At 30.8% G+C, this 13,394-nt stretch overlaps 1 protein-coding gene and 1 pseudogene across 2 annotated transcripts; one reads left to right on the top strand and one right to left on the bottom strand.

Moving 5' to 3' along the window:
* Positions 1–597: 597 nt before the first annotated feature.
* On the bottom strand, positions 598–3,024 carry LOC110635496 (vicilin-like seed storage protein At2g28490; annotated as a pseudogene).
* A 3,646-nt stretch (positions 3,025–6,670) lies between these two features.
* On the top strand, positions 6,671–10,030 carry LOC110635487 (exonuclease V, chloroplastic). Of its 2 annotated transcripts, XM_058148452.1 has the most exons (7): positions 6,671–7,189; positions 7,472–7,576; positions 7,877–7,998; positions 8,469–8,615; positions 8,759–8,912; positions 9,186–9,262; positions 9,475–10,030. In XM_058148452.1, exons 1-7 carry the CDS (start codon positions 6,818–6,820, stop codon positions 9,686–9,688), a joined length of 1,191 nt encoding a protein of 396 aa, XP_058004435.1. In that variant the 5' UTR covers positions 6,671–6,817; the 3' UTR covers positions 9,689–10,030. The 2 variants fall into 2 exon arrangements, with proteins under 2 accessions (XP_058004435.1, XP_058004436.1); XM_058148453.1 differs by lacking the exon at positions 7,472–7,576 and having other exon boundaries at positions 6,702–7,189.
* The last annotated feature ends 3,364 nt before the right edge of the window (positions 10,031–13,394 follow it).

Here is a 13,394-nt window from a genome sequence, read left to right as displayed (position 1 = left end):
TTTATTTATAAAATAGTTAATAAATCAATAAATTAACGTATAAACTTTTAATTTTATATTATAATAATTTTTATTAAATTAAATTAAAATTTAGTGAATTTAATGAAAGAAATTAAAGTTATATAATTTTTATAAAAATATTCATAAAATTAACTAACTAACTATAATATTTAGCTAATAAAATGCAATGTTTTCAAAAGGATTGATGACTTGTTATCCTATAATTTTCTTAGAAAATCAGTTATGTCACTGTTGTTTTAGTAAAAATATTAAAATAACAATAAAAAATATATTTTTTCTTAAACTATTAAACAAGCCATTGAGGCATTTTCATGTTGAATTTAGTCCACCGTGGTCAAGGAGGAGAAGAGAGCTAAAATTCACCATTGGAAGAGCTTGAGGCGAGTGATGCACATAGATTACAGTAGGACAAATGGAGCTTAGACACCGGAGGAAGCGAAGTTGGTCACAGAATTCTCAAAGCAAAGGCAAGTTTAGGTTGCTCTTCGAGCAGGGATATGCTTCATTTCTCTCAAGAAACATCTTAAATTGCCATGGAGGTGACAAAAACTGCCATCAGTAGAGGTTCAAAGAACAGACAAAGTAAAGAACCAAAATTTTATTCACAACTATGAGAAACTCATTAATAAACTATGAAAAACAACTAGATAAAAAAGAAAGAAGGAAATGCGTAAACAAAAAGCTATAATTTACACCCGCTAGGTAGTCTGGGTGCAACCACATTATTGTTCATCCTGCTCTTCCCTAATCAAAACCCATGATCATATCATTATCATAGCTCCTGATCGCCTTTTTCACCCTCTCAGAGGTAACTTTCTTCTCAGCCATGTCCTGTGGTGTTGCTGCTGCTGAAGGCAATATAACAAACTCATGCTGAGCCTCAATTAAGTGATTTAGGCTTTCGTTGCTCATGCTATATGCAGCTGCAAGTTCAGGGCCTTTCAGGGTTCTAAGGACTGAGCTTGCACCAGCCAAGAATTGTGGCCTGTTTTTCCGAGCTGAGGTTGTGAATCCATAGAACTCGAAAGGGTCTGTTTTTGATGCAATTTGACAGAATGGGAAGTATCTAGGCACCCAGAACACATCACCTTCTACTACTTTAGTTTTCATTGCTTGCGTTCCGTTTGGATGCACAATCTGTATAATGCCACTTCCCCCCAAAACAATTCCATATTCTGTTACTGTTGGGTTCACATGCGGTGCCATCATTGAACCCTGGAATGAAAATACCCAGAAGGAACAAAATCAATGAGGTCATAACTCACAAAGTCACATTGTTTGATACATGTAGATAATTGAAGAAAGAACAATACCGCGGTGAGATTGACATGATACACACCAATGCCAGAATGTTTGAGAGGCTCATAGTCAGAGCCATCAAGGGCAATGGTAGATCCATACTTGTTTCTGAAGTCGGGGGTTTTCTAGTAGATGTTATAGGAATCAGGGGATTTACCAGTTTTTTCACACCTTTTCTTCTCATTTTTCTGTCCAAATACATAATTCAAGAGTTTCCTCCATGTTGTTTCCTCTTCTACTTCCATGGGTTCTTGTTGAAACTCCATCAATCTCTTTGGTGTTGGAGTCTGTCTTGCTCCTTCATTTTAAGGAATTGTGTCCAGAAGCTTGATCTTGGTGCTTGGGAATCATCTAAATATATGATTGGATCATCTTCTTGCCTGGTCAAAATCTCCTTCAATTCATCAATTATTACCTGCAATGGATAACAGTAAGTCAGCTGAAACCAGCCAAGTTTAAATGAAGGCCGAAAATTCCGTATAAATTTCAATCTGCTTACGTTAAAGGCACTTGAAAGTGTTTCTGGTTCAAAACCAGAGAGAACAGATGCTAGATAGGTCCCTCCACCAATGAAGAAAAACTGCAAATTTATAGAAACCAGAAAGTTCAGCAGCCATGGATCATATATAAAAGAGACACAGAGAGACAACTCTTACGGTTCCAACATTAATACATATTATCTATACTATAAACAATATACCAAAAGCCCTTTCAAGCTCTATATATATATATAAAATTTCTGTTGGAGAAATTTAAGGTACCTGGAAAGCACCCAATCCCAAGCTTTCAGATTGGTCAATGCTGCAAATTACATGAAGTCTCTGTCCCTCTTCTGTGTTTACCAAGTAGAATGCTGAACCAGCTGGGACTCCATAGACATCTCCAGTCTCCAATCGCCTCTCGGCCAATTCATCTCTTTAGATCAATCCAATCTTTGCTTCCCCTGCAGGCCAGTCAATCATATTTCAGATTTATTATAATCTAGCATTTGAAAAAACTCCACAAAAAGTCCATAGCAGCTTCTTTCTCATATTCACTGCAATTTGGCATTTAGTCCTTGTAATCATCAATTGGTGCACCTTCCCGGCAGGGATCATGACTTTGAAAAACTAGTCCTATAACCCAAAAACACAAATTTGCTCTTCATTTTATATGTTTAATTGTGTCTTAATGACGTCCAATCTGCCTAAGATATTATACTTAAGTTCCTATAATTTACATGGCTTCTCTCCATAGTATTAAATATTAAATTTATTGCATCTTTTTACAGAAATCTAAAAATTCAATAAACAGAAAGAGACTATAGAGATTAGCATGCCTCTACGAATGAAGATGATCAAGCTGGAGTCAAGATACTGAGGGATAAAAAGAGTCTTGGTCTCCATAGTAATGAAACCAATATGCATAGGCCTCTCTATCATCCTCCCACAAAAACTCCTCACCACCCTCATATTCCCAGAGTCAGTTTTCACCACATGCTTTGAGTCATGCAACAAAAACCAGTCCTTTTCCTCCCTTCTCTCCTCCCTCTCTGTCCCCTTTTCCTCTGTTTCTTCTTTCTCAAACATAATCGCAATGTTGGCTCATAGCAAAGCATAAGCACCAAAAGCAGAAGTGCAGCTCTATTTCCCATTGTGGGTTGTGTCTGATTAGCTTATCTTGACTTTGTTATCAATCTTAAGGTGGGGTTTATCAAGGGCAGAGGGAGAGAATGTAGGGAGGTGCGTGTCCATCATGCAGAAATTGATCATTTGCTGGCAGATTTTGAGTTAGACACAGTTTTTTAGTTCAAGGTTCTCACTAGACGATCTTTGGCCGTGTTTCAATGTGTACTTTTCATTTTTCTTTGATCGAGTTTGGCAGTTTCTTTGAAAGTTGATGGCTAAGTTCTTTGCTATAATTTCCTTTTTTTTTCTTATCAATTATTTTTATAAAAGGAAAAATATAAATAAAACATAAAGATTGCTATAAACAAAGATTAGAAAGGTTGGTTACTCTTCTTCCCTGCTTCCATTTTTCTTCTGCCTCGTTTTCCATCTCCCTTCTTTCTTCCTAATGTTGAAGGTAAGATTGATTATTCTTCTTACCTCCTTTCGTCCAAACCCCACCCCACTCTTTCTCTCTCTATCCTTTGTTTGGATTGGGCATTTGGGCTCGTAAGATTTGTGTGCTATTGTATGTGTGTTATGTTAGTTGCTTTTGGGCTTGTGTAAGTCGTTTGGTATGCGATCAATGAGATACTAACTGTTAACCCTTTAAATATTAAAAGGGATTAAGTTAATTTTTCACTTAATTAATATTTATATCTTATTAAGAATTAAATATTAACTTAAAGGATTAGTTAATAATTATCCTCTTTAAAAAGTGTTTGGTTAAAAAGGTTCATTAGTACTCTTATAATTTTCAATCAAAGTATTTAAATCTGGTCCAATGAAAACAAATGATTAAAGGTTTAAAGTTGAACTGAGTTTGAATCGATATTTGACTAGAATAATATTAATATATTATAAAATTATTATTTACTTTAAAAATACTAATAAAAATAATATATTATTATAATCGGTTGTTTCATATATTTTATATATAATGATTAAAATAAATTTACTTAAATTTTAATGTGAAATAAATGTTTAAAAATAATTTAAATTTTTTCTATTTAATATTTAATGAAATAACATTAAAAAAATATTTAAGGCAATGAAGGATAAATCTAGATATTTTTGAGGAAGTAAATTGGTAAATTCAGCAAGTAGCTAAAGTGGTTTTATGTATCCAGCAGTAAGGTTATATCTAGGTTTCAATTCGGTTAGATTGTACAAAATCAGGGTTTTGAAGAGAATCAAACCAGACCAGTGGTCGATTCCTAATTAACCTAGTTTGATTGGTCAGTCTAGTCCGGTCCACTTCTCATAACAATGCTTTTAACCTCTCATATTTGGATAATGTTAACTTTTCATCTCATTAATATTTATACCTTTTTAAGAAGTTAAATATTAACTTTAAGAGGTTTAAGTTAATAATTACTTTTATTAAAAATTAAAACTCGGATAACATTTAACTCTTAATTTTTAACTTTTCATCAAATATATAATATAATTTTTTAATCTTTTACCAAATACACTCTAATTTTTAAAAATTAGAAAGATAACATTCAACTCTTAATTTTTAATATTCTACCAAACACGAGTGTGAGTAGATTACTTAAATCACAAAAGTGAGGTGATGACATTAGCCATTAATTAGGCTTATAGTGAAATGGTTAAATATCTATTTGATATTTTAGGAGATGTTTAAAATTATTTTTTAACAATATTATAATTCTATAATAATAAAAAAAATATATTCATATTTCAATAATTCAAGTAGTTATCAACAATAATTTTGGTTGCAAATTTATCAAACCAAGCCCCAAGCAAAACAAGAATATTTAACTATAATTATTATTATTATGAATAGTGTTAGTTGAATAAAAATTACTATTAATTAATTTTTTTTATCTCTATAGACCTTTTATTTTTATTTTAATTTAAAATTGTCGCTATTAATCAACCTCATTTTTCTCATATTTTCAATCTTTTGGAATGTGGAATATGGGTAGGCTAAGCAGAATTTGGTTCAAACCGAAAAACCGAATCGAACCGAGTCAATTCGGTTCAATTGGTTCAGTTTTAAAATTAAATCGGTTCTGTTTTGAAGAGAAAAAAATCGATTAAACTGAACCGAACCGAATAGTAATTTATATAGTCAAATCAAACTAAATGGAACCGAATTGATTTTTGAATTGATTTATTTTTATGGAAAATTTAAGAATTATATTTAATTTTATATATATTAATTGTTTAATTTCATTGATTAATGGCTATTAGGTTTAAATCAAAGTTAAAATTAGACCAAATAACTTGAAAATTAAGTCAAAATTAAAAAATCAATAAAAAATCAAACCGATCAGCTTAAACCGAACCGAATTGAAATAGAACGATTCGATTCGATTTGATTTTTCACTCATTTCGATTTAGTTCGATTTCTAAAATTTACGTTTCGATTTTTATAATTTAATTCGATTCGATTCAATTCGATTTGAACTGAATACTCACCCTTAAACACAGGTGTTACCCTTTTGCTGTTGTAATTTGCATCCTCTTGGCTTTTATCCTTTCATACGCGAAGAACTTTAATAAAGCTTGACTTTCAAAAAAAGAAAAAAAAATATTAATAAAGCTTGAGTTGTTGCAGTAGTGGGACTAAGACAAGACAAAGCCACGCATGAATATGATAGACGTTGCGTAGGTTTCTTAGTTGGTACGGTGAGCTTACTAAACTTACCCTTCAAGTAATCAATGCCTTCTTTTCCTTTCTTTCCGTTGTAACAAAAAGAAAAAAAAAAAAAATATATGTTCCTTGGTCGCAATAGATCACACAATTTTATAAATATTTTTATAAAAATTATTAAATTATTAATTTTTTTATTTTATTTAATTTTATAAAAATTATTGTAACAAACATTAAAATTTTTTAAATTAATTTATTAACTTATTAATTATTTTAAAAATAAAATAAAATTATTTTATTAATATTTTTTAAAAAATAAAATATATAAATTGCATCTAAGTACTTCTCTCTCCTTCAAGCACTTTCTTTTTTTTTTTATATCAGCAATTATTAATTAAATAATTTAATTTATAAGAGAATTAATTTTCTTAATAATTTTTTTAAAAATATTTATAAAATTAAGTGATTGCGTGATAATTATTTTAAATATTTTAATTTTAATAATATTATTATATTTTTGAATTATTAAATAAATAAGTAATATTAATAATTGAGAGATTAAATGCTTTCTTTATTTAATAGAAATTAACAAATCAAGTAACAATTGATGAGCTACACAATAGGAGTTAATCATTTTCTTCACATCACAATAAAGATAAATTATTTTAAATAACTAATTGGAAAAAAATTTAACTTTATTTTCTAAAAAAAATAAATTTTATTTTGTTCATAGTTATCATTTAATAATTTAATAAAATATATTTTGATTGTAAAAAGAATAAAATAAAAAAATTAAAACAAGATTATAATAATAAAAAATAAAAAATTTAAAAATTATTTATTGAAAGTATTTTAAAGATTAGCACATTTTAAAATAAAATTATACCTCTCTTATTTCCTACTATAACATACTATATTTTTAATAAAAAATTATTTAATTTTATTTATAATCACCAAATTTATTTTATTCAAATTTAAAATAATTTTTATTATATATTAATATATGTTTTAAGAAATAATAATAGGGAGGAAAAATAAAAGATGGAATTAGGCGTACGTTTAACTCGGGTGTCAGCGAGAGTATACGAAAAAAATCCCATTATAACGACATAATCCATGAATTCTTAAATGCTCAGAAGAACGCAATTGCCCAAACGAACATGGCTCTCTCCTTAACCCTCCGATCTTAACGGTCACTTCTCCACAAAAATACCACGATCATCCAAAAATGACGGAGTCACCCTCCCAAGGCGCCAACGATGTTGCTACTACTAATCCTAGCGTTCCCGAGATCCCAATTGAGATCGTCTCTGAAGAAGAGATGGCTCTTATTGAAGCAGCGCTGGCAGCAACTCGCTCCTGTCTCCCCTCCTCTGTTTTCCCTGCAATTTGTTCGCCTTCTAGCTCCTCTCTGTTTCTAAATAATGCTAGGTCAATCCGCTCAATCACTTCCCTGTCCAAGAGGAGAGTTCCAGGGGGTTGCAGTGAATCTGATATTGAGGATTTGGGGAGTACTCAGAAGAAGAATCCAGTGGCTGAGTCATTATTTCATAGGTTTAGAAAGAGGAGGGGTTTGTCTGTCACCGACATCACTTCCGCGGTAATGGATGGTTCTGGGTTTGTTTTGGACTTTCTTGAAATGGGGTTGGTTTACTTTTGTTGGATTTTGAAGTTCATGGGTCGTTTGAATTGAATTTGTTGTGGATAATGCATAGGTTATTTCCTTTTTAGGTGTCTTGAATTTGGTATTTTTATTGAATTTAGATATCTTGGATGTTGATGATGAGTCTTAATTGTTTGATCAAGCTAATAAGTTGTCTTTTTCATCTCATTAGGATTAATTTAAATGGTCCTCTTGTTTTCTTTATGATTTTAACTATAGGAATGGTGTGAAAAACAAACGGAATTTGGTCTTCTATTTGGCAAAATAAAAATCACTAAAGCTATGAAAGCAGGCCATGATCGCCACGTAAAACTGGAAGAAGAGGTACAGTTTTAAACTTTTGTTTCACTAATTCTTTTTATATGCTTAATCTCCCGCTGCCATGAATTTCGTATTCCAAGCTTATATGATAGTTCATTTGGCTATTTCAAAGTCAATTACGCTTCCACTGTCTTACCAATCAAGAACAAGCTTTTCCTTTTATTCTATTGCATACTCTAATTACTTCTCATCTTTGGGACTACTAGCCAAGGAATTAACCACCTTGCTTTTAGCTGATTACCTTCCATGTCCTTCTTTGTGCACTGCATATATTTATCTGATCCTGTTTATATTTGTGGGCAGGTTGTTAAAAGAGTTAAAGTTAGTGTTGAATCAGCGGAAGATGCATGGGCTCTGAAGTTCATAAATTTCATAACTTGCGCAAATCAATTATTGTTTGAAGGACTAACACGTGAGCTTCCACTGTAAGTTTTTTATTTTTTGGTCTGTGACCATGGTTATGTTAAATACATAACTTTGTAAGCAAAGGATTTGGGTTGTGTTTTATTTTTATATTATCGTAGTTTTGTCATCAGGATTTGGTCTGCTAAAGTTGGTTTCTGTCGGCAAGTCATTTCTGATTCTTCAGAATTCAGATTGTGTTATTCTTCACACATGGGATTTGGTTATTTTTGATAGGGTAATTTTCTTTAAAAGTGTGTTTTAAGCAGATGGGCATCTTGATAAAATTGTATATGCTAATTGGAGGTTGAAGATAAGTTTCAGTGTGGTCCTGGATTTAAAACTTCAATGTGTAAATTAGCTAAAAGGATCTGAAATATACCTTCTGTGGCTTGGCATCATTTACTTGCTCTTTCATCCATTACTGTAACTCAGAGGAGTTGCTTATTTTTTTATTTCCCTGTTAATGAATTACTGTTGCTTGCAACATCAGGGTAGGATTTTCAGGTGGTGTATGGATGGTGGGAATAGTTGATGAGATTCGAATGCCTGAGGGAGAAAATAGAAACCCAATACTAGTGGACACAAAAACTCGTGTTCGTGAGACCCTTCCTGCTGAACCACAAAGGAGAAATGGAAGGTATGCTTAATGTGGCTTTTTTTATTATTTTTATTTTTTAATGAGTGCGTCTAGCAGCACTAGCTTCAACATGTATATATTGCGGTTATATAAAATAGAAGAACATGTATGACACATGATAATGTGCATGTTTATTTTGGCAGGCTACAATTGATGTGCTATAAACATTTGTGGGACAATTTGGTTGCTGATAAATTCTCCTCCAAAGATTTTTTTGATTTCTTTTCCTTGAATCCATACTACATCTTGGCTAAAGAAATCAGGGAGAACACTGCTAAAGCAGGAATCCCAGCAAAGGTAAAAATTTTCTTTCTAATTAAATTGTCGTTTACATTCAATCTGCAAAATCAGGAACAAATGATATGATGCCCTTTCCCGTTACATAGGGATTTTATATTGAAAATCATAGCAATATTACTACTTTGCTTAATTTTGAAGAAGTGACATGAGTCTTTGAACTCTAATGGATACTATTAACGGGTTAACAATTTAAGTGGAAGTTTTTTCATATAATTATTAGCTTGTAAACCTTGCTGTTGAAGTAGCTTTATACTTCATGTTGCTGTGCAGACCCTTGACGATGTAGTGAGATACTTCAGGAATACGTGTAGTATGCTTCTCCCTGCTGATAACCAGATGTTATTGAGGTGAAAATTTTGCAGCATCTTTCCTTTTAATAATCTTTTTTTTTTTTTTGCATGCATTTTTTTAAAATGGCTGAAGGTTTATATTGCCTTGATGTGAATAAAAATGGTGTATGATATATATATATATATATATATATATATATATAAAAGATAATAGTGTGAGCTTTATACAATTACTGTAGCAATAAATTCATTTGGATGCTTTGGAGCAGATATGAATTGCAAAAAGACAACTCTGTGATCGGTGAAGATCAATTTGCATATGATCCTGATTGGCTCAATGGTCAAATTCAGGGTTCTCTCAAATTCTGGCTGGGTGAAAGAGAAGCCAGTTTGACTCCTGAGGAAGAGCGGTGGAAATGCCGGTTTTGTCAATTTGCTTCAGTATGCCCTGTAAACACCACTCCTGGTACATCAAGCCCTTAAAGAGCAACAGCCCTAATAGTAGTCCAAGCTAGGTGACGATGCCAACTTTCATTCTTTGAGGTTGTTTGAATCAGCAGTCTCGTCAATAATTGTTTGCATCTTGACATGGAAGTTCCTGCAAAGATGCTTCATAATTTTAAGCTTCTTTGAAGCATGTTAAGCTGTTAGACCATACCACTGCCATTATATGCTAGTGTTATATATTATACATGTAAGAAAATTTGTTGTAAGCTTCCATCATCCCTTGTTATGAAGTTGAGTTTATTATTTAACAATGTTGTTGTAAAATTCAATTGTTATTTAATAACAGTTCATTTTAAAGCAGGAAATTCTCTTTCTCAACTTCAGATTCATCTCTAGTTTGTTCTGTCTTTACAAATGTTAAAAAGAAATGAATTTGCGTAGCATATTTGAAATTGTTGAATCCTCTGAGAGGATTGAACAATAATCTGCACTGACTATCAGAAAAAAGAACAGAAGCTCATAGCAAAAAAAGCCCTCCAGCTTGGATCCAAAGGTCAAGTAATGAATCTAGTCAATTAAACTAAATGCCAAGGTAACTGATTTCTATGACTTCTATGGATAATCATATGCTCGGAACGGGCAAGATGGAAGAACTCGCACCTCATGCGGGGAAATTCTCACACGCGCCCTAGCATAGATCCTTCTTTGTTTGTTTGTTTTATATATATATATATATAGATATATATATCTTCAATTGTCACTCGAATTCAAGACTTTACAGTTTTAATGACTATTTCAACGCTATTAAATTAAAAAATTTTTCTAACTAGACACTTACACACTTACTGAGCATTGCGGTGTTGCATGAATATATTTTACTTTTTAAAATTATTAATTACTATTTAAAATTATTAATAGAATAAATAATAAAAATGCAGTATTTAAATTTAGAAAAAATATTTAGAATATATAAAAATTTAAATTTTAACAACATACCTTATAAATATTAGGTAAAAACTCTTATTTACCATTAACATATACTGTTTTTTACTATAACTTTCAAGATCTAATGATAGAGATTTATAATAATTTTCAATTTATATTTGCGATGACTATGGCTTTTAATGTCATTGCTATGTTTATTAATTATTTTTCATTTTACTTATCATTAACCCATTTATCTTTTTATCATAAGTCAGTTTTATCCTACAAGACCAATAATTTTATTTAATATATATATATATTGGTTATTAATAATTAATGATAGAATATAGCTAAAAAAGATAGAAATAAGATGCATTAAAATTAAATATAGATATATATTAATTTTATTGTAATTTTTATGTTAAGCATAAATAAACTAAAAAGTCATATTAATTAGTGGTATTAATAAGATTAATGAAATTTATTTAATATACACATATAAATTATTATTAATAATAAAAATTTACATTTTTAAAAATTATAATTAACAAATATAGATGTATATTAATTTTATTTAAAATTTTATGTTAAGTATTAGAAAAATAAAAAGTCACATTAATTAGTGATAATAAAAAGACTAATAAATTTTATTTAATATATACATATTAATTATTATTAATATTAATGATATTTTTCTTTTGCAATTACGTTTCATGTGTATATAAGGCTAATATGTTATACATATACACAATTAAAATGAGAATAAAAAACTTTTCATGGTAAGATTAATAAATTTTATTTGATATATACATAATTATTATTAATGATAAAAATGTAAATTTTTGCAATTATATATATAAATATATATATATACACACACATGAAAGCATTTCATCATAAATAAAGAAAATATGATTACCAAAAGCTGTAGAATTACATGCAAAAAAAAGCTTAAAAAAAAAAACATAAATAAAAGAAAAAACTCATTTACAACCAACCTTGTCCTATGAGGACGTAGAGTACAATGGAGAATTCTCTGTTTTACCATGCCAAAAGCATATTTTACCCTTTGAATTTTCATAGAAAAATCAATTTGCTTTTTTAATTTAATATTGAACAAATTTGTCTTCTTAATTTAAAAAATTGGATCAATTTAACATATTTTTGCTAAATCAGCTATCTGGTGTATTTCATGCGCTAATGTTAATGACAGAAATGGTACAGATGTAAAAAAAAAGAAGCAATAATCAATAACAATTTCTCTCTCATTTTTCTGACCCTTCTCTTTGCTCTTCTTTGCCTCCTCCTCCCTATACTTCTTAAAATTACCTTTCTTTTTCTTTTTCTTCTCCGGCCTCCTCTCAACAATAAGCCTTTTTGTACCTTGATGGTTGCTCCACTTCGACTACCCTTCCATTTTCAACAGGATTCTCAATCCATGACCCTATTGATCTTCAACAACCTAGTTCAATTGGCTCAATCATCTTACACCCCACCCAAATCCATCAGATCCAGACTCAAGTTCATGTCCATAACCAAAATGGCTTTCTTTCCAGAATTACCATAATCAGAACCAACATACCCTCCACTTTTTAGGTCTCAAACCCATCCTTATGAAGCCAGTGGGCTCATCATCGAAACCCACCAAATTCTATAGAGGAGTAAGATAGCGATATTGAGCTAAATGGCTAGCCGAGATCAGATTCCCCAAGAACTGTACTCAACTCTGACTCAGTAATTTTGATACAACTATATTTTTTAAAACACGATATGCAATGTGCACCGACCTTACAAATTAAGAAAGACAATGATTATGGGTGCTAATTCATTTTTGTCTTTTGTTGTAATTGTGTTCTGTTTATCTTCATGGAACGGTCTAACATGTGCGATAGTGGAACAATTTTTGTTTTTTTGCTTTCTAAAAGTTAAATTTGGAATGGGGCAAGTCTTCATGGTTCTGGATTGTGTGTTGATGGTTTTTGATGGGCACACAAAAAAAAAAAAAGATTGCAGCTTCAAATCTTTGATCATTTTGTCATATTATGTGGTCTAGAGCTCTCTCTATTTTCCCTTTTCATTTATTGGTGTTTGCTCTTGGCTGGATCTCAAGCAAAGTTTTGTGGTAAGGGTAATTGCTTGTGCGGCCAGAGGAGTTTTTGTGAAAGTTTTATTGTTCCGTTCTTAGGTGTTTATGTTAATGAGTTGTTGCTGATATGGATGAATCCCATAAGCTATGTTTTCAAGTCAACAACGTTTGAATTTTACTCTTTTTCCCCCTTTGCAATGTGTTTAATTGGTTTAAATTTAAAAGTTTAAGTATTAAATTGATTCAATTTTTAAATTCGGAAGGTAAATTGGTTCAATGTTAAATTGAGAGGGCAAATTGACTTTTCTATGAAAGTTTAGAGGGTAAAATATGCTTTTGGCTGCTTTATTCACAAGCAAGAAACTTTCAGACTTCAAGTCCCTATGCATAACCCTTATGAAATAGCAAACATAAACCACATTCACAATGTGCTTCATTATCGTCGTCGCTTCACACTCTAAGTAGCTCTTTTTGGCTAATATGATCGAAGAGCTCCCACTGGAGCACTACAAGTCCATCATCAAACGTGCTTATAAAAAGAAAAAAAAAACTCCATCAACAAATTCAAATTTTGTCTATCCTCATAAGCATTCTTGAATTCCTCAATATTGGGTTATTCAGTTATAATACCAAGATCAACTCAACTCAACTCAACTAAGCCTTTATCCCAAAAAATTTGGGGTCGACTATATGGATTCTCTTTCTCCACTCTAAACGATTTTGAGTTAAATC

This window comes from Hevea brasiliensis, chromosome 6 (genome assembly GCF_030052815.1).
Source record: "Hevea brasiliensis isolate MT/VB/25A 57/8 chromosome 6, ASM3005281v1, whole genome shotgun sequence".
Classification (NCBI taxonomy): Eukaryota; Viridiplantae; Streptophyta; class Magnoliopsida; order Malpighiales; family Euphorbiaceae; genus Hevea; species Hevea brasiliensis.
Note: the sequence above shows the minus strand (reverse complement) of the source record. Positions and strands in the feature narration are given on the sequence as shown.